Source organism: Zootoca vivipara, chromosome 6, assembly GCF_963506605.1.
Source record: "Zootoca vivipara chromosome 6, rZooViv1.1, whole genome shotgun sequence".
NCBI classification, from domain to species: Eukaryota; Metazoa; Chordata; class Lepidosauria; order Squamata; family Lacertidae; genus Zootoca; species Zootoca vivipara.
Genome location: NC_083281.1, coordinates 34,650,995 through 34,672,503, shown reverse-complemented (window position 1 = coordinate 34,672,503; position 21,509 = coordinate 34,650,995). Strand labels below are relative to the sequence as shown.

Genomic DNA, 21,509 nt, shown 5'->3' with positions numbered 1-21,509 from the left:
AACTGCAATTAAAAGCAGGTGTTTTAAAACATTCAAAAGATGGATAAAATTGTTGCTAACACACACACACACTCTCTCTCTCTCTCCTGTATGTCTGGATAGGCTTGCCTAAACAAATATGTCTTATGCAGGCACTGCAAATACAGTAATGTAAATAATGTGGTGAAGGTGCCTTACTGAATGTCAATATGCAGGGAGTTCCAAACTCTAACTGCTGCCACACTAAAAGATTGATTTGTTTCAATTGCAAGGCAAGTATTATGGTATGTGGCATTTGTAACAGTTGAGGGTGCATATACAAATAGTAACACCTTGAATTTGACCCAGTAGCAATTGAGCAACGTGTGCAAATCTCTGAGCAGAGGTGTTACAGCCTTAAGGGGTCTCCTGTGAGTAATCATGCACTAACTGAGGCCTGCAAATCAAGTGCAATGAAAGGCAAACATAGAGCGCATTGTGATGTCACAGCGGCTAGCCAAGAGATGCCCATGGTACTTGCAGAATGGGTTTTTGTTTTTGACAATATTGTGAAAAAAATTCAGTCCTGGTTTGCAAGGTAAGAACTAACAGAACTAGGAGGGTACGAAGGAACCATTTACAAATGCTGCCACCCTGTGGATAAAAAACAATTTGTGTTGTTCAATTTAGAAGTGTCACAGAATTGGATGTACAGGAAGAAAATGGGTTTTCACCAGTAATGTTAAGATTGCAATCCTAGAAGCACTTCCATGTGCATAGATGGCACTGAATTTGATTGGGCTACCTTCTGAAAAAGCATCCATACAGTAAGGTTACAAGCCTCTTGAACCCACTTGCACAGAAGTATATTCCACTAAATCTAGTGGGGTTGGATTTTAAATAAATTCATTCAGATCCAGGCTAGAAGAGTGTTTTGTGGCAGTGGGGTCTCACTGGAAAACATATGTTAATGCAGGATAAGTGGTGATAAAATACTATTATTAAACCAAACAGATTCTAGTTTTATGGACTTGAGTCCACCTCATTCTAGACCTGACTAGTGTCCATCTGGTCAGACTAAGGGCATATCCACACCATACATTTAAAGCATGTGGCTTTCCCCCCAAAGAATTATGTGAGCTGTAGTTTAACGGTGCTAGCAACTGGAGCTCTATAAGGATGGAATTGGTTCCCAGGATTCTTTGTAGAAGTCATATCCTTTAAATGTGCTTTGAATCAGGACCATAGCTAGGGGGTGATGAGGTGGGCCCCCACCATGGGCGCAGGTAAGGGGTGTGTGTGCAAAATCGGCTAAAAAATATGTCCATAAATATGTCTATAAATAAAAATATTATTGTCTCATAAGAAAAGGTTTTAAATAGAGGGTGAATTGAAGGGGGGGTTTGGAGGAGAGGCAGAAAGAAGAGCTAATTTGTCAGTGGCTAGGGGGCACAATCTGGACAGTTCTGCCAGGTGTGGAATATCACCTAGCTACGGCTCTGCTTTGAATGTACACTATGGTGTGGATCTGCCCTATATTTCTGACGTTCAAAACATCAGAGGGGTAATTGTGATGGCCTGTTGCAGCTTAAATAGGGATTCTCGAGGAAACTTAAATGCTAACAAATAAATGGCATAAGCAATCATGGACTAGAGAGTCCACTTATTTAGATGCATGTGATGCAGTGGATTGCCCACATAAACTTATGCTGCAATACATTTCTTAATCTTTAAGATGCTTTGATTCTATTTCTGACTCATTTGGTGTGCTGCAGTCTTACACATCAATCTTATGCATGTTTACTCAGAAGTAAGCTCTATTGAAGTCAAGGGGCTTTGCTGCTAGGACAATAAGGTAAGTCAAACCTTTGCTAAGTGCAAGCAAGATACAGTACTTCGAAAAGCACTGGGGAGGAGCCAAGTGGCTGCACTTCTTTCTGGGAGACAATAGTTTTATAAGGTCCTGGTAAGCCATAGTTTGGTTTACCATGTCATGAGAATGAGGCCTAAATCTACAGCAGAAAGCAGTAAGGGTTCAAAGGCTAAAAAAGTCTTGTGAGGCTAAAAATAAACATCTCAAGCTCTTTTGTTTGCTCTCTTCTAGTTCTTGAGCTGGAGGGAGAGGCAAATCTTCCATCTTCTCTGCTAGGTCAATTTAAAAGCCAGATACTGTCAGTGTCCAAGATTAATGTTACTGATTTTTATGAGGCAAATGTAGATAGATATATTGTCAAAAGAACTAGTTCTGGATATTATTTTGGCAGCTTGAATAGTAATTCAAGCCCCAAATGTTATATTGGATAATTAGTAACACTCATTCTACAATATAGCTACAGTGGAGAAATTTATGCATTATTTGAGATTTTAACAGGGATTAGAATCTCCAGATACGTTTTATGATTTGGCATTCCTTCATTACATATACAGTGGAAGGATCATTTTCAAGACAAGCCTTGCCACAAGCCTGGTAAATCTGGAACTATACTTGCCAATTAAATAACACTAATAATATTCTTTCATGCAAAAACAACTTTTATTCTCACTTTTTTCTTGCATGACATGGACTTTATGTAACTGTACTCATTCTATGTGACTATTTTATCATTTTGCTTTTAACCTTTTAAATTTTCATTTGTTGCTACTATTGCTCTCTCTGTCTCTTATAAAAGGAGATTTTTAAAAATAAAAATAAAAAAAGACAATTCCTACGCCTTTTTTTAAAGCATTTCCTGCGGACACCTACAATTTCCTAGTGAACACCACGGCTCTAAACTTTCACACTGCCGTCCGACGCATGTCTACTCAAAAGTAAACACAACAGAGTTCAACAGAACATATAGCACTACAAGAAAAAGAAAAAGAGAAAAGAAACATTAGTCGCGAAGCTCCCCCAGGCGGCTTTCACAGAGAAGGCGGGTTTCTGCCCTGAAGAATTCCTCCTCCTCCCGCTTGCCGCTGGCCTACCGTAGGAAGGAGAGCCCATTTCCCTCTTTCGCAAACTTCAACTCCCAGCATCCCCTCTGCCCCCTAGTACGCCGGCCCCTCCCCCTCCCCTTTACGTTACTCCAAGTGCGCAGATTGGCCTGAGCCTCCAACCAGTCAGCGGCCTCCCCTTTGGCCATTCCGGCCGTCACTCCCAGCACGGCCAATTGGACGTTTAACGTCAAGGGAGGACGTGCTATTCCCGAAGCGCTCTTACGCCGTTCGCGCCGTGGAGGGGCCGGCGCAGGGATAGGGGCTGGTGGCGCAGTTAGCGTCGCGCAGGCGCTCTGCGGTCCGAGTCGGAGGAGAAAGGGGAGGGGGGCGGTGGGAGAAGGAGGTGGCGTTAGCTGGAGCCCCAGACAGCTGGAGGGGATAAACAGAGGAGGGGGCCGCGGAGGGCTCGGGTCCCAGCCAGGCCGGGGCTGCGAAGCCTGGCGAGCGGCTCAGGCTGCCACCCAGCTACTCACCTCCCGGAGGGGCCCCTGCCCTGGCTCGGGGTTCGGGCCGTCCCCCTGCATGGAAGTTCAGGGGCTTCGTCCACTGGCTGCTGCGGCTGCTGAGCCTGCCTTGAGGAGGCCTGACAGGTAACTCCCGTGAACCCCCTCCTTCCTTCCCCTGAGAGATATGGGCTCCCCCTCCCCACTTCTTTTACTCGAAAGGTAGATGCTCCCCCTCCAAGTGACACATGATCTGCCCCCTTGCACTTCCTTGATTCCGTAATAACCTATTGCCCCATAGTCTGTTTAAACAAAAACAAAAAACCCCGCTTTCCCTCCCCCCTTCCCACGTGAATTTACAGGGGGCACAAAATGGACCGCAGCATTTTGGATTTCGAATAAGCATGTAGCTCCTCTAGCTGCTTTTGCAACCTCTCACTGTGTTCCAGGGAAGTTGGTGCACAGCTCACTCCAGGTTTCTTTCCCTCACCTCCTTGAGGTTTCTCTCTTACTCTCTCTTCCTAGCAAATTCCAGGGTTAGTCTTTCACACAGCAACGAACTCCCTCCTCCCCTTCATAAAGAGGTGGTGTGCTTTGTGGCCCCAGCGGATTCACTGTGGCGGAAGCTTTTAAGGAAGGTAGGAAGTTGCCTTCATGGAGAGTCCATCTAGCTCAGTATTATCTACGCTGACTGGCAGTGGCTCTCCAGGGTTTCGAATGGGTCTTTCCTGGCCCTCTGTGGAGATGCTGCATATTGTGAGCTGAGGACCTTCAAGGAACACCGGAAGCTGCATAACACCGAATCAGTCCCATCTGGCTCAGAAGTGTCCACCCCTTACCTGCAGCAGCTCGCCAGGATTTCAGTTAGGGCTTTCTTCCAGACCTACCTGGAGATGCTGAGGGTTCTGCAGGCAAAGGATGTGCTCTGCCAGGGAGTTTTCACCCAAATTTTAATAGAGTAAGGCCCACTTTGTTAGCAGAATTAAAAGTCTAACACTAGGAGTTATCGCAAGACTTTAATAGGTAATGTGTTGAGGCAAACATCTCAGATCAGTTCGCATAGAACAACTGTCCCTATTGTGATTGTGAGCAGGAAGGAGGTTTGGAAAAAGAACAATCTGTGTGCTCTGTGCGGACACAGACACACAAACGCCAGCCCTCCTCTCATTGCTAGTACTGTACTCTACTGTATTGCCTGTCTTTGTATCTTATGTTTACTGCCTTGCTACTGTTTCTTTCCTGTCTTGCCTCTTCTGTCAGGAAATTGTCCTTCCCAAATTTGATAAGTACTGTAATCTCTTAAATTCTACAGTAGTTTTAATATTATTCATAGTCGTAACCCCAACAGTTGTGAACCCTTGGTTGTTCCCATCCCACTTTTTTATGCATGGGGAAGTGAGGTAGAAGTGAATGTTGTGCTCAGGGCCTCCTTGCATTTTCTTAGCTGTGGAGGAGATGTGTGCTAACGTCTGACTTCCCAAATACCTTTCCTTGATGCTCATTTCCCTGCTGCCTGGCCAATGATATCTTGCACCCTGCATCCCCTTCCTAAAGTATGCTCCTTGAGTGCATAATTTTAAACTGGGTTGGTTTTGGTTGCCAATTGGTATCCAAAGTAGGTTTATTTCGCTCATGTAATTCTCGGCTCTTGAAAATCACTGTGCCCTGCTTTCTGCTGTGAGTGTGGGCATTTGTACAAAGCAGAGTGCAGTATTTCTTTTTATCGACATGCTTCCATGTAGACTGCATGGGGGGATTAAACCTGTGCTTTCTTTTTATTGTAATGGTAAACATTAAAAAATAGGAATGAAATCATGTCACACATGTGTCTCTGACAGCATCAGAAAAGAGGTGGAACAAGCTCAAACATTAACCTGTAAAACCAATCTAGATTCAATGTTTTTTGTGTTGAATGAGTATATCTAGCAAGTGTGAGGCTTAATGGCCAACCTGTGCTAAAGGAAGTTGGGAAACATCATTTGGCTTAATACTGACTGACAGCCTATATGGGAATGTGTTCAACTACTGGTGGATGAATCACATGACTGAATATGAAGATGGAAAGGTGCTTATAGGTATCATCTTGCTGTGAATTCAGATCTTTCTTCAGCATGCCTGTGATAAGTTGCATTAGAAGATCCATGGAGCTCACTACAGCACAAGTATAGTTGCCAATCATGGTTGGCTTGATGGTATGATTGACAGATTTATTTTACTACTGTATTTGGAGTATGTTTATTCCATCTTTTGGGGTCAAAAACTCTTCAAAAGTAGTTCATGTTTAGAAGCATAACAATGATTTAAAACATAAAAGGTAGCCATCTAACATGTTGCATAAATAAAATAGTGCCAGTTAAATTGTGAATTGGCAGCCTTGTTTAGTTAAAAATAGATATAAATTATCAAGGCCTAAAGAATAATTTAAAAATAGCCAGAGAAGGAGCCAATCATACATCCATTGGAAGGAATTCCCTAGTAACAGGGCCACTACTGAACAGTCTCTGTATCTTGTGACAACCAACCAAATAGATTTAAATAGTGGGCCTATAAGCAGTTTTCACCACACTGCAGACAATTGAGGAGGATGAGTGACAGTATAAGTGGAGGAACAGGACTGTACAGGTGAAACTCGGAAAATTAGAATATTGTCAAAAAGTGCATTTATTTCAGTAATGCAACTTAAAAGGTGAAACCAATATCAGATAGATGCATGACATGCAAAGCAAGATATGTCAAGCCTTTATTTGTTGTAATTGTAATTATTTGTCGTTAGGCAGGTCAATTATAAATGGAATGTAATTAATGAAATGTAATAGCGATGTTTAAGGGACCCAGGTGGCGCTGTGGGTTAAACCACAGAGTCTAGGGCTTGCTGATCAGAAGGTCGGCGGTTCGAATCCCTGCAACGGGGTGAGCTCCCGTTGCTCGGTCCCAGCTCCTGCCCACCTAGCAGTTCGAAAGCACGTCAAAAATGCAAGTAGATAAATAGGGACCGCTCCGGCGGGAAGGTAAACGGCGTTTCCGTGCGCTGCTCTGGTTCACCAGAAGCAGCTTTGTCATGCTGGCCACATGACCCGGAAGCTGTCTGCGGACAAACGCTGGCTCCCTCGGCCTATAGAGCGAGATGAGCGCCGCAACCCCAGAGTCGGACACGACTGGACCTGATGGTCAGGGGCCCCTTTACCTTTAATAGTGATGTTTATTTTTGTATTATTATAACTATTTGTTTTATTACTGTGGAATTTCCAAAAGAAAGCATTTGTAAAAATTAAAAGAAAAATAAAAAATAATAAGTTGCATTACTGAAAGAAATGCACTTTTCGATGATATTCAAATTTTCCGAGTTTCACCTGTAGACACAGTGATTGCATTCTGTCCTACTTGCAGCCTGATTCCATGCAGACTATTCAGAAGTAACTTCTGCTCTGCCAGGTAAGTGTGTGTAGGATTGTAGCCTTTTAAAGGGACAGGCAGCATTTTAATGTGGCAGTGTAGCAATCCTAGTCAGGCATCCAGTTTCCCATGCCACATGCTCAGTCTGTTTCGGGAAACACATCTGCATGGATTGAGAAGAAAGCCTCCAAAAGTGGGTGGGTGAGTTGACCCTTTACTTGGACCCTCCTCATGTAATTGGAGCAGTGTGTCTTGACCAACTATCTTTCTTTTCCCTTTCAAAAGTGAGAGCTCATTTGGGCTATTAGGCGTCTTTTGAGTGGTTAGCACAGTTTCTTGCTGCAGAGGCTGACAGCCAGACATAATTATATCAATATGGGACAGAATGGCTATCAAGTTCTGTCCAGGGTGGATAAAAATCAATGATTTTTTTAAAAAAATCAAAAAAATCGGATTTTTTTTATTTAAATCGGATTTTTTTGATTTAAATCGATTTTTTTGATTTAAATTGGATTTTTTTTAATAAAATGCTTTTTGAGGAAAACATATTACCATCCAAAGGTTATTCCATCATGAAATAAAGATTAGTTTTTTAATTTTGTAGTATAAGGTTGTATATGTTTAATTTTGGGGGTAAATAAATTCCATTAATCCATTCACAATGTCATGCTCTTCCAGAGGTTTTTGTAAGATTATTGGGCAGTTTCTCTGCCTACAAGATATTATCACAGGTGCTTGGTTTACTTTTGCAGTTCTCAAAACTGAATTTGACTCAACAGAGATCACATGCCTCTTCTTCACAGCAAAAATGTTATAACATGAACAGAGTTGAGAAAAAGACCTTAATCCTATTGTTCTACAAACCTATGAATACAGAAACAACCCCTTCAGTGCTAAGTTTCAAGAAGTTCAGTGAATAGAATAGAAACAATATTTTTCTGATTGTTTGGAGTGGACAGTATTTAAGTTTTTCATGTGTAGGCTTGGCTGACAGTCTAAGTTTCTTAAAATATATATATTTTGTTTTTGTTTAGCCAAATTAGTTAACAAACATGGATGTTTGTTTAAGCAAATAACATTTGCTGAAATGTTATTGTTTCAGTTGAATAAATCTATTTAAATTGTTATTATTAAGGTAATGATTATTTTTCTCCTTCCTAAGTACAACAGTAAAGTTGTCCAAATATGAATGATTAACCTATTAAACTGGGGATAAAAAAACTAATATGAAAAGTTGTTATTCTAGAAATCTTCATCTACTTGCATATTAAAGTTATACCAGCAAGAATTAGTCTTTATGATTTAAATCAACTATGATTTAAATCAAGCCTTACTGACTAGTGATTTAAATCGTGATTTAAATTGTGATTTAAATCAGTTTGATTTAAATCAAATCCACCCTGGTTCTGTCCCATGTCACCAAGCCTGCCATGCGTTTCTCTGAGGGTGGACTCCACTGAGCACAGATTGCAGTGCTTGCTGAATCCCATCCTGAAGAGGCATCCAAGTCTTCAGCTGTTCCTCTGTGGAAAGATGGTGTCCTAACTTCTTCATTCCTTGCTACCATTAAACAAGCCCCTTGGGGTTTCTGTGCATGATCAGTTATCTTAAGTGAGCACTGCAGCTTGTTTGTTTGCATGTGTGATGCATGGCTCAGCCCAAAGCTCAAGCGCACTTTTAAAAAAATGAGGAAAAACCTATCTTGATATATAGGCTGCTTTTCCTTGCTTCAGTGGTCTGTTGCATTGCTCACATTCCTTCCTACAGTTTTGCCTCCCGCTAACAGATTATAGGTAGTGGAGTGAGGATCACAATTCACAGCAAGTATGTAGCTAGCTGGTCAAGATAAGCGATGACTAATACACATATATAATGCTAGTGGGGTGGGGGAACAAAATTTATTGAATTAGAAATTTTATATTTATTAAATTTATATCCGGCTCTTTCCAAAGGAACCCAGTACAGCAAACACATCAGTGATAAAGCAATATGATTAAAAATGAACATTTAAACATGTAAAAAGATCTAAAATCAATCAAATATTTATAAACAGTTAAACATCTAGAAACAGTTTAAAACAATCCTTATCCTCTTGGCTAATAATTTCAAGGTTGCCAGGAACGGATTCTTTCAGCTATCAAATGCCTGGGTAAACAGGAATGCTTTTAAATTTCCTCCTGAAACTAAACAGTGAGCGAGGCAGACCTCACCAGACCTCCCATAAATAGGTTTATGCCACGCACGTAGCACACAGTAGTTGCACCACCAACAGGGCCTCCCCTGCCAATCATAGGGCCTGAGATGGTTAATCCAAAAATCTCCACGCCTTCCACACAAAATACTAATTATCAGTTATATACAGATAAATCCAGCAGGATTTAAAAACCATTTTACGCACCTGACTTATGTCTAGATAGGTTTTCTGTACTTAAAAAAAGAATGGTCGGTATATAGAACAGCATAATTAAGGTGCCTGTCTATTATTAATAGTCGGGGTGTTCCAAAGCGTAGGTGCTGTCATGCTGAAAGATCGACTCCTCATGGATGTGGAGCAAATGTTATATAGCACTTGTGAAATTTACACAGATAGAAGTGACACATATGGGGCAAGGCAATCCCTCAAGTCAACTGGCCTCAAGCTGCTATGGGCCTTATATACTAATAGTAAAACCTTGAACTGGGTGCAGTAGCAAAATGGTAGCCAGTGCAGATGGTAGCCAGTTGCCTGGACTACCTCAGCTGTCGCAGCTTTCGTAAACCTCAAGCTTCATAGGTGGCATGCCAGTGGGTGCAGGTTGCTGGGGAGCAAGAGCAGAAAGGGGATGTTGCCTTCCTGCCCTGCTTCACTAGCTTCCTGAAGCACCTGGTTGGTCACTGTGGGGGAACAGGTTGCTTGAACTAGATGGCCTTTGGTTGGATCCAGCAGGGCTCTTCTTATCTCCAAATGTGAGTGATGGATTCAGGCGGCTGATGGGAGAGAGGGGAGATCGTAGTGGTAGGGCTAAAGGGAGAGGTGGTGGGAACTAATGACCTTGCTTGAAAGGGGGAAGGTGGTGTAGGAGCTGAGCCACAAGGTGTTGTCATAGCCGTGTGTTTAGATGGCTTTAAAATAGGGTTAGGAAAGGCAGCGATATGGAGGTCATGTTATCATTGACTACTAGCCCTAACAGCCAAATGGAATTTCCAGGTTTAGGGTTGTCTTCCAAATGCCATTTGCTGAGGGTGGTGAGTGAAAGCAGGAGAGGACCGTAGCCCCCACATCTTGATTTTCTGTACAAATAATAAAAAATTATTTTTTTGACCACAGGTAATTTCAATGCCTTCTGTATGGACACGAACTCTACTGGAATGCTCGGATGCACAGCAACACCTCCACTAGCTTGCTTTCGTCAGCCCTATTGTGAGAAGATGGCAAAAGCAAACATTACTAGAGACCTCATCCACAGGCAGCTCAAGGTACCTCTTGTGCTAAAGGGAGGGAGGAAGATAATGAACTTGAAAGGCAGTTGGGGTAGTTTGGTGTGGTATCAGAAAACATACTTTTAATGTTTTAAGCTCAGATCAGATGTCATGGCCAAACCATGGTTTGGCTGTCAGTGGTGCTGGCTCTAGGTTCTTTTGAGGGAGGTGGAAGATGGGCAAAATTCCCTCTGAAGGCTTTCCTTGCTGAGTGGCTGTAGCACCTCTGCCCTGGCACTGCCCAGTCACTTGCCGTCACCCTCTGGAGACAGTTGGCACAACTGCCCAGAGAGAGAGTGTGTTTGTGCTCTGTCTTACCACTCTCGTTGCTCCTAGCCCACTTGGAGAAGGCTAGCAATTTATGTATTTTACTTCATAGCCCAACTGTCATCTGTACAGATAACTAGGTGGAATACAAAACATAAATAAAACAAGCAGATGCACAACAATAAAATACAAATTGAAACAGACAAATGCAACTAAAAACAACCATTCACTTAAAATGTCTCGGGGAAAATAACCTGACAGAATAATGACAGCTGTACTTGTGAGAAGAGGGCATTCTGCAATTATGGTATGACCCTAAGGTCCGCGAATAATAACAGCCTAAGGGTCCTGGGCCCTAAATAAGCCAGATTATCCTCCACCAGGGCCAGGGCCTTTTCAGTGATGGCTCCGACCTGGTGGAATGCTCTGTCCCATGAGACTAGGGCCCTGCAGGACTTGATCTCCTTCCCGCAGGGCCTGTAAGACAGAGCTATTCCGCCTGGCCTTCAATTTACCCTGATCCCCCATTCCTTTTTCCCTTCCCTTTTTTTTATGAAGAAACCTTTCTGGGTCGCCACATTTAAATACGGTACTTCTCTGGTCTCCTTGTTGGCCTTAGCAGGACTAACTTGGCTAGTTAGCCCTGGCGATGCTATATTTGTTGTACTTCATGTTTTTTTAAAGCTGTTTTTAAGTCGTTTTTAATCAAAGTTTTATATTTGTTGTTAGCTGCCCTGAGCCCGGTTTCTGGACCAGGAAGGGTGGGGTATAAATAAATTATTATTATTATTATTATTATTATTATTAGAGCACCACCACAGAAGGCTCATTTATCTAATTTATTTTGCATTATTGTATGTTGCTTTTTGTCAAATATGCACAAGGTGGGTTACATCAAAACAAATATTTATTCATTTATTAAAATTTATATACTGATTGGTTGCAAGACAAACAAACCCTCAAACCTCTTATATCTGTAGGACTTCCAAAAGCAGTCAAAGTGCAATTAAAATTGATAACAAGCAATATTAAATGCAAACAGACTAGAAGCTACCGGGTGGGGGAGACACTTGAAATTAAACTAAACATGGCCTCTGAAAGCTTGCAGGGAACAAATAAGTCTTCACTATGTGCCAGAATCCCATCAGTGTCATGGCCACCCATCCATCTCACCTTGCTAAATATGGAGCTTTCCCCAGTTTGTGAAACAAGGAGAAGAACCTCCTCAGAAGATCTCAAAGCAACAGCAAAGAGAAGAAGCAAGGGGCTTCCCATCATTCCACAGCTCGGCTGCCACATTTGAAAAACTCCTCTCCTTCACAGCTACCCTCCATACCCTGGATTGTGGGGGCACTTGGGAAAGGGCCTCTGTGGATTATCGTAATGCTTTGCCTTGCGTTGGAACGGTATAGAGTTAGATTTAAGAGCTCACATATTGATTCCTGATGTAGTAAGGCATGATATCCATTTGCTCTTTATAGGAGAAGGGTGCCCTCAGCTTTGAACGGCACTATCATGTCACTGACCCCTTCATCCAGCGCCTGGGCTTGGAGGCAGAGCTGCAGGTAAGATGCAACTGCTGGAGGAGCTGAAGTACAGCTCCTCCTCTTACAATGACAGCCGCTGAACGCCAACGAAAATCCAGTTTCCCTCAAGGATCGGTGTGCCTCTTCTGAAACGTTTTGCAATTATTTAATATATTGTGTTGGCGAAGAACCACATGGATTTGTGATGCCCTTCAAGTGCCACCATTTTTAATCTTTTCCAGGGATGGGGAATCTGTTGTCCTCCAGGTGTTGTTGGACTCCAGCTGCTGCCATCCCTGACCATTGCTCATGCTGGCTGGGATGATGGGAGCTGGAGCCCAAGAGTGCTTGGAGAGGTTGCCCATCCTTGGTCTACTTGGATTTCCCCCTTCCAAGAGCTAGGTCTTTGCCTAAAAGAATTGAGCACCTACTTATGTGTTTGTGATATGCAAATCTCAGCTAGATCTAAAGCATCAGTACCTTTGAGTGTCAGCCAAGCAGTCTAATCCTATGTGAGGTTACCAAGTTGTAAGGCTCAGTTCATTAGAAAGTGACATTATGAACCTACTTCCCTCAAATGTCCATGATTCGTGGCTATTTTTTTAAGGTAAAAAGACCTCATGGCCACCTTGTCTCTTATTCTCCTTATTTTACTGAACTAAGGCTTTTTAAACAGGAGCATGGGCCTTTACAGACAGCAAGTTCCTTGGCAGGAGGTGGCAATTCAGTAGCTGCCCCACACTGGTTGGCGCTAGATAACTTGTCCGAACTTGATGTATCTGCATCACAACCCAATTTCAGTCATGTTGAATCCCTAAAATATCAGAGGTGGACATGATTTTTAAAGGGCATTGAGACAAGTCAGAGGGTGTTGTTGAGCCTCCCCCTGCCCAGTACACTTCCCTGTCTGAAACCTCCTACCTAGCTGCCTTTCTTCTGGTGGGGCTCCGTTGGGAAGAAGGCCTTTCATAGGACAAGGAGAGTTTGGCACCCTTTCCTTTCTATTGGAAACCATAGAATTATAGAACTGTAGAGTTGGAAGGGACTCCAAGGGTCATCTAGTCCAACCGCCTGCAATGCAGGAATCTCAGCTAAAGCATCCATGACAGATGGCCAAATGTTCTTTACATTGCCCCTTCATTTTATAAGGATTCAGCTGTGGCTGTGCTGACACATGGGCTGTCTGTTGTCACCTCTAGCATTGAGTGTCAGTTGCTCTAGACTAGAGCAGTCTTCTCCAACCTCCAGTTATTGTTGGACTCCAACTCGCCACCAGCCCCAGCTAGCATGGCCAACGATAAGGGGTTAGGGAAATGGGACTTGAGGATTCCTTTCTCTCTCCTCTCTTGGGAGTTATAGTCCAACAAGAACTGGAGGGTGCCAGAGGTTAGAGAAAGATATTCTGGAGTTAGTGGGGGCTGCTTTGCATTTCCTGCAACTTACTCTTGTTAGTTGTGGTGTGGGAAGATTGTTTTCATGAAGTATGTGCAAGCAAGCACATTATGAGTAGTAAAGGGAGTGACATGGGACAACTCTCACTATACATCCAAAAGAGGGTCTGAGAACTTAAAACTACAAGGGGAAATGGACATGTCCAAATAGTGTGATATTTTATTTTATCCCTGTCTTGGAATCCTGTAAAATCTCAAATTTTTATAACTCTCTGCATCACCTTGTATAACTCTTTCAGGGTCATACTGGCTGTGTCAACTGCCTTGAATGGAATGAAAAGGGAAAGTAAGTATGTCTTAAAATTTAAAGGATAACTGTAGCATGTATCCAGTGGAGGGAACTCTGTAAAATGTGATGAGCAACTGAGTTTACAATGGGGCTGCTTTCCATTTTGCTCTTTTGCTTAGCCAAATGGAGCCTTTGTCTTCCCACTTCCAGCAGCAATTTTTCATTCGTTTTTAATGTGCAGATTAAGCACATTCATGCTGTGGCTAGCAGCTGTCAAATTGAGAAGCCATTGCCTTTATGCCCTGCTTGTGAGCTTCTGAAGACATCTGGTTGGCTGCTATTTGAAATTAAATGCTGGACTGGATGAGACGTTGGCTTAATCCAGCAAGGCAAATTTTACTTTTTTATTTCATGCAATACAATGTCGTGACATTCAGAAAGGATTAAATTGGGAGTGGAGAATCTGTAGATCTCCAGAACTGCTTTCAGAATTTTTTTTACACTCAAGCGGTGTATAAAATTTATGATTTAAAAAAAGAAGATGAAATAAGCAACATCCTGTACATTCCCAACTCCTATCAAGCCCAGCCAGCATGGCCAAAGATTGAGGAGGATGGGAATGGCAATCCAACAACACCTGTTCTTCATGCCTGGATTAAATGCTGGGAGATGGGAGTTATGTCTACCATAACATACTGTAAGCCATATAAAGGCAGGCTGCACAGTACAACTTGGAGACTTTCTGGAATAGAACTTATGGACATGAGAGGCCGGAAGTACTTTCTTACCTGTAAGCCAAGTCCTTGTATTGTGGGGAAAGTACAGTAGGGAAGAATGGACAACTCCATTAAATGTCTATGGAAAGCTTATCTGGCCAAGGGAACAGTTTAAATCAAAAGGCATTAGTTGGAGGTGTGGGGCACTTTCCACAAATTGTCAGCTGGTGATTTGCCATTATCTTGTCCTGTTTCTGTCAATTATCACGCTGATAGTGGAGTCAGTTGCTTCTCCTTCTAATTCCTTGCTGTGCTCCACAAACCTAAATAGATTCTAGAGTGTCCTAGGCTGCACTTGCACCTGAGGTCTTCCTGCAAATGAATGTGGAACAATATGGGAGATCAGAGTTGTTTTCATGGGCAGCAAAGCTCGTAACACTTTGTCTCCTTTGACTTCTCAGTTTGCTGGCCTCTGGCTCTGATGACCAGCACACGATAGTGTGGGACCCGCTGCACCATAAGAAGCTCCTCTCCATGCATACAGGGCATACAGCAAACATATTCTCAGTCAAGGTGAGTGGGTTTTGGACAAAGTGGTGAAAGGGTGAGCAGAGGGGAAATGGCCTCTTTAAGCAGTATGCATTTACGAATGGGTCATGCAACAACATGTCACAGTGAGGAGTGTTGCTGTTCAGGATTCCAACCATTCCATTCTATTGTCCCCTGCACTCAACATTTTTGCAATGTTTCTTGCCTACACTTATTCCACAGTAGGCCAATTTTAGGGTCGCCCCCCTCCCTTTAAGGATTTTATTGTTGTTGTTTTTAGTTTTTGCTCTTCTGCAAACCTTATGGTTCCTCTAAGCCAGGCATCCCCAAACTTTGGCCCTCCAGATGTTTTAGACTACAATTCCCATCTTCCCCAACCACTGGTCCTGTTAGCTAGGGATCATGGGAGTTGTAGGCCAAAACATCTGGAGGGCCGCAGTTTGGGGATGCCTGCTCTAAGCCTTCTGTGGGGAGACTTCAACCATCCAGATGTTACTAAACTGCAGTTCCCATCAGCCCCAGCAAGCAAGGCTCAAAACCTCTTGTACTTCTCTGGCTACACAAGCAATGGCACTCCCAATCTGAATATTTGAAACAGAGGAGAACTTTTAAATCTTCAGCATTGGGAAGCAGACTGGACACTGCTGTGGCAAATCCATTGTGCAGTGTCTCAGGCTCAGGGACAGCCCAAGGCATTTTGAGGCAAATAATTCAAATGATGCCTGACTGGTGTTGCTTTTCCACAACTGTTGCCCATTTCAATAGCACTTGTCCCAGAGAACCTCCCAGTTGGTTGTGCCCTGTGGGTCAAATAATCCATATTCCTCATGGTAGGGCTCTCTCTGCTTCAACTATTTTTACATGGCCCAGACTTGGACTGTTTTTGGATGGTCAGTGTTGTTACTTCCTCATTCCCCAGTCAACATACCAGTGGTGTGAAATAGCTGTCATCAGCACAAACTTCTGGCATGCCTATAATGTCCTGCATGGGTTTTCTCTCGTAGCTCATTGCATACACACTAGCTGCTGTGTTTATGGTGACAGACTCATGTGACTGGTTCATCCAGTCCACATTCAGCTGAGGCTAAAGAGGGAAAAGGGGGCTGCACAGATTGAAAAGCGAAGCTTGCAGTTGTGTGACTCTGTTGCTGACATCAGAATGAATGTACAAACACCAGCTCCACGCAGATAATGATAGTTGCAAGCACAAGCCCCAAGTTGTGATGTGTTCCTGTATATGCTGAATGATGTGTGGTAGCTACAAATCTCTGGGTGAATTGGGCAATGTATTGTGCATACTTATCACACTTCTCTGGGATGCTCCAGTTCAGCATAAAGCATGTGCTGTGCAAACATAGCTGTCTGAATAGGTGGATTTCCTTTGTCACCATTTTTATCTCTCAGTCTTCCATTTCTGTTCTTTTATATTTTAGCATAAGGCTACTTATAAAATTATTATAAAACTAGCTGGCCCTGCCACGTGTTGCTGTGGCTCAGTCTGTTAAATGGAGGCTCAGAGTCCTCCTTCAGACTCCCCTCACCTTCAGAATCCCCCTGTTTCATGCATGTTCTGTTTACACAGGCATATCCCTGTGATTCCCCCCACCATGTCCCGACCCATTACGTATCACCACCCCTCCTCCCCTGGCTCATCCCTGTGACTGGTCCCACCGTGTCCTGACCTATCCTGTCTCCTCCTCCCCCCAACCCCCACCCAGGCGACTCAGTACCTCCATTTGGACTAGTCTGTAAAGGCTTCGGCCTAGTATGTAAACAGGAGCCAAGGTGCTGTTGAGAGGGAAGGTTTTATAGGTGCAGTACTAGTGTAGCCGTGGCTAGAGGGCGCTGGTTTGCAACCTGGTTCTTTTCCCAGCATGCACTTTCATCTGATTTGTGAGTTCTGGAACACGTGGTTTTTGGGGTTTTATCTGGCCCAGGTGCGACATCTGTCTACGCAAACGGTATGGGCTTGCTCTCATATTGGCATGCGGCATTGTGTCAAAATTTGAACGCAATCGGTCAAGCGGTTTTGTTGAAAAGTGGATACTAATGGACATTCCCAGTTTACATATATATATATATATATATATATATATATATATATATATATATATATATATATATGTAGATTATCACTCAGTAGGGCAGACAAAATAACCCACAGTTTGACCAAAAGTAACAATCATTTATTTATTTCATAAAATTTATATACTGCTTGATGGTTTTTTTGAAAAAAACCCACCACCACAAGACCCCTCAAAACAATTTGCAAAAAGTAGAAAATATATGTGATTGTTCCAGTCCACATCAAGACACTCTTTATTGTATGCAACTAGTGTGTCCTGCATGGTGATGTAGTTACTCATACACATTTCTCAAATATATATAGTGGGTGCCAGATTAGCATTGTAGCAGCTCAACATATACAGATATGTGGTTCTTCCTGGCTAGATCAGGGTGTATCTCTAAGGCTGGACTGGGGAAGCTGTGGTCTTCTGGATGTTAAGAACATAAGAAAAGCTTGCTGGATCAGGCCAATGGCTCATCTGGTCCAGCATCTGATTCTCACAGCTTTCACCCAGATGCCTGCGGGACCTGAGCACAAGAGCAACCCCCCCAAAAAAAAATTTTTTCCAGCAGCTGCTATTCAGAAGCATTGCTGCCTCCCGACTATGGAGACAGAGTATAGCCTCCATCACTTCTAGCAACCATTGAAAGATTTATCCACCTTTGAGTTTGAGTTTGAGGCCTGGGGCCAAATGGCCCTCCTGCTTTCCCTGCCTCCCCAATTGGCCCTGAATTGTGAGGGGTTGAGATTTGAGATTATACCAGTCCTATCACCATGGAGTACCTGCCTTCCTGGCCATTTGCACATTGAACTTGACATGAGCATATGCACCAACACACACACACACACACAGAGAGAGAGAGAGAGAGAGAGAGCCTAATGTGCTTAATTCTCCTTGCACCCCCCGTCAACACACGAGTGTACATGTATGTACTTTATGTGCCCTGGAAACATTTGCATGCAGGGCTTGGGTTTCCTCCTCTTGTATTTGTCCTAAAAGCACACTTAGGAAATACTAGAAATTTCACTGGAGGTGGGCACTTACCAGTTATGGGATGTATCCAGTGTTCTTTGTCTACTAGGGTAAATGCTTTTGTGTTAGCAGCAGAAATTCATTGCTCAACAGATTGTTGTACAATAAACTGTACAAGGTTACCAGCAACCTGCTTGTGCATTACCTTGTGCAACAACATTCCCCTGGTGCAAAACACTTTGCCAGCGGAACAAGCAGACCACTAAGTGATTTTAATTTAGTGCTACATTGGATACAACCCAAAGCCAATCAAATGGGGCTGCTCAGTGGCACTATCCTAAGCAGACAATAGGATGCCTGTTTGTTGTGAGGGGAAAGTGTTGTGGTTGTGTTGGAAGACCCATGCTTTGAAAATCTTGCTTTATTTCTCCACAGTTCTTGCCACATGCAGAGGATCGGATACTTATAACTGGGGCTGCCGATTCCAAGGTGCATGTCCACGACTTGACTGTTAAAGAAACCATCCATATGTTTGGGGATCACAAAAACAGAGTCAAGCGTATTGCCACAGCTCCCATGTGGCCCAACACCTTCTGGAGTGCAGCTGAGGATGGGCTGATTAGGTACAAGTGCTTTCTTATCTGAAGAGCAACGGCTCTTCCTGCCAAAGGCAGTGAATTTTGTGAGGATGCTAAGAACTCTTTGTTGGATATTACTGCAGTTCCCAGGCTTGTGTTGTGTGCTGTGAGAGCCAGAACTGTTTGAAGCCAAATTCAGTATAAGGTGCAATGCTGCCTTATACTGTGCTGATCATTGGCCCATTAAGCCCAGTACTGTCTGCTCTGTCTGGCAGCAACTCTACATAGTCTTTGGCAGAGACTTCACATTGGCCTGCTACTCTAAACCTTTAACTGGAAATGCCAGAAATTGCACCTGTGACCTTTTTGCATGCAAAATGTGTTTCTGCCAATTAGCCTTCATCAAAGAGAACCCACACAAGCAAAAGCTAGGTAGGAAGAGGTAGAACAACAAAGCATTGGCGCCATAATTCCCTACTTTCCATGGTGGCTCAGTGTGTGATGCCTATCAGTGGCTTCTTCTGTTCTGTATGTACCTGTTAACACTCTTTCATTTGTTCATTTTTTTAGACAGTATGACCTGCGAGAGAACAGCAAACACTCAGAGGTCCTGATTGACCTGACGGAATACTGTGGGCAGCTTGTGGAGGCAAAGTGTCTCACTGTCAACCCCCAGGACAACAACTACCTGGCAGTGGGAGCCAGCGGGCCGTTTGTACGGATCTATGATATACGCATGATCCACAATCACAGGTAATGGTTGCTAATTCTTGGAGCTTGGTGGGGTTTAAGTCTTCAGGCAGAAGGGACAATAATGTAAAACCCAGAAGAAAGCCTTGTGCCAATTCACATGAACTGTAGAGGGGGCTGCAAACTATTAGTACGCTACAGGTTCCTTAGCGTTAGCTGTGCTAGTTTTGTAGCAGCAGACCATCAGTCATATTGCTGTGGACTACAGGCCAGCATTTATTTTAAGCTTAGGCATAGAGTGTACTCAGCCATGAGATGGAGTGCTTGACTGCCTCACCATAAAGGTGGACATAATGCACTTTGAACATGACAGTGCATCCAGGGTCACATGAGTCATTTCTGTTGCCCAAACCTTGGAAATTGTTCAGCTGTGAGTGGATATATGTGGCTGTTGTAGAGAAGTAGACTCTCAAAAAGTATTCAGGTTAGTTTATTGCAACAAAAGAGAGGGACCCGTATCAGCTTTTAAAAGGTGGCATGATGTAGCACACAGTTTCGTTTCAGAGAGCTGGATTCCTGTACAGTGTGATGTGGACAGTAAAGGTGATGAATATGTTAATGTATGTGCATGCATAGAAAACTATGTGTTGGGGAGGGTGGGGACCAGCTTTATAAAGTGAGATAAAGGGGTACATCTTGATCCTTACTTTTGCTGTAATTGAAAATTCTACGCTTGAATGCTAAAGCTATCAGTAGTATGACATCATACCAAAGACTTGCAGGAGAGCACTGGCTTGTATGTGCTGGAAGCTATTAGGTCTTGTTCCTGATTGAAAGTAAACCTATGGCATTTTATTTTGTGTTAACTACATTTGCTTGCCTTTTTTCTTCTTCTTCTTCCCTCCACTCTCTCTCTAATTGTCTCCACAGTTGAAATCTAAATTGTGAACTCTTTGGGACAGTGATTTTTCTTTGTTTTGCTGATGTTAACTTGGTAAAGTGCCATGTTTATAGCAGCAGGAGTCTGTAAATAAAACTTTTTTAAAAATGGTCAAACTTTAACATTGTCTGTTGCACTACACATGAAGGATTATTCCTTGTGGTAAGACGCAATCTGTATACCTAATTTACACCAAGTGATAATGCCTCCCGAATTCAGCAGCCTCCTGTTCCATCAGTCCTCTTCTCCCATCTCTTTAAGCACATAGAACTAAAAGACTGTCCCAGTATCCTCCCCAACTCTGTTCCCTGATAGTTTCTTTGTGTTTTGCCTTTTTATTTTAACAGCTTTGGTACTTTTCTTCCAAAGTAAAGCAGTGGTTTTAACATTGCCCTCAAAACCAGCATCATCAAAATTAAACTCTTCCTCTCTTTTGGCTAGAAAAACAATGAAACAGAATCCCACAGCTGGAGTCCATACATTTTGTGACCGGCAGAAACCCCTTCCAGATGGTGCAGCACAGTACTATGTAGCAGGTAAGACAGTTTTGTGTGTTGTGCCTAATCTGGGGTCTGCTTGTGTTCCAAAAGAGGATGGTTTTGCTGCCTCATTAAGGAGGTGCAGGTGCTTTTAAGTTACTTGGACTGGGAGTGGGTGGCTCCAACATGGATTTCCTTGACTGTTGATAGCTTAGTATGAGTTGAGAACTCCTTCATATCGCAGCTGACGGGTGCTACAAAGGCCAGCACAAATATGAGATTTTTTTTTACTGTAAAGAACCTTTTGAAAGTTTGTAATAGTGGGCTTAGGTCACCTCCATTCTGTGAAGTTGTAGAGGTGAGCTATGCTTGAGTTTCTTCTCGTTCTTCAGGGCATCTTCCAGTGAAATTGCCAGACTACAATAACCGGCTGAGAGTTTTGGTAGCTACATATGTCACGTTCAGTCCTGATGGTACAGAACTCTTGGTCAACATGGGAGGGGAACAGGTAAGAAGGATCACAGATGAATTACCCATTAGAAATTGATGGGTAGGAGTTTTGGTACTGGGTTGTTGGGGGTTTTTTGTTACCATTTTGTTACCATTAAATCTGGAATTAATTGTCTCTGAAAATCATAGGTGCCCTAGAAACGCTGGCAAGCACTATCTGATTTTGGAAGCAAAGGAACACTTTTTGGTACTAGGAAAGTGTCTCTGTCCATAGGTGCTTCCTTTTGGTAGTTTCACTGCAGGCTGTAGACTTAAGCTGGCTTTTCAGTGTGTATTATTATATTGAAAAAATTCATACTCATGG

The 21,509-nt window shown here is 43.0% G+C and overlaps 1 protein-coding gene across 1 annotated transcript in view; it reads left to right on the top strand.

Annotated features, from left to right (window-relative positions):
- Positions 1-3,242: 3,242 nt before the first annotated feature.
- WDTC1 (WD and tetratricopeptide repeats 1) overlaps positions 3,243-21,509 on the top strand; it is a 32,640-nt gene continuing 14,373 nt past the window's right edge. The window contains exons 1-9 of the mRNA XM_035118104.2: positions 3,243-3,524; positions 10,078-10,226; positions 11,978-12,061; positions 13,713-13,759; positions 14,880-14,991; positions 18,444-18,631; positions 19,157-19,339; positions 20,658-20,752; positions 21,088-21,203. Of these exons, the coding sequence (XP_034973995.1) occupies positions 10,098-10,226; positions 11,978-12,061; positions 13,713-13,759; positions 14,880-14,991; positions 18,444-18,631; positions 19,157-19,339; positions 20,658-20,752; positions 21,088-21,203 (954 nt within the window). The 5' untranslated portion in view covers positions 3,243-3,524; positions 10,078-10,097. The remainder of the gene's footprint in view (positions 3,525-10,077; positions 10,227-11,977; positions 12,062-13,712; positions 13,760-14,879; positions 14,992-18,443; positions 18,632-19,156; positions 19,340-20,657; positions 20,753-21,087; positions 21,204-21,509) is intronic.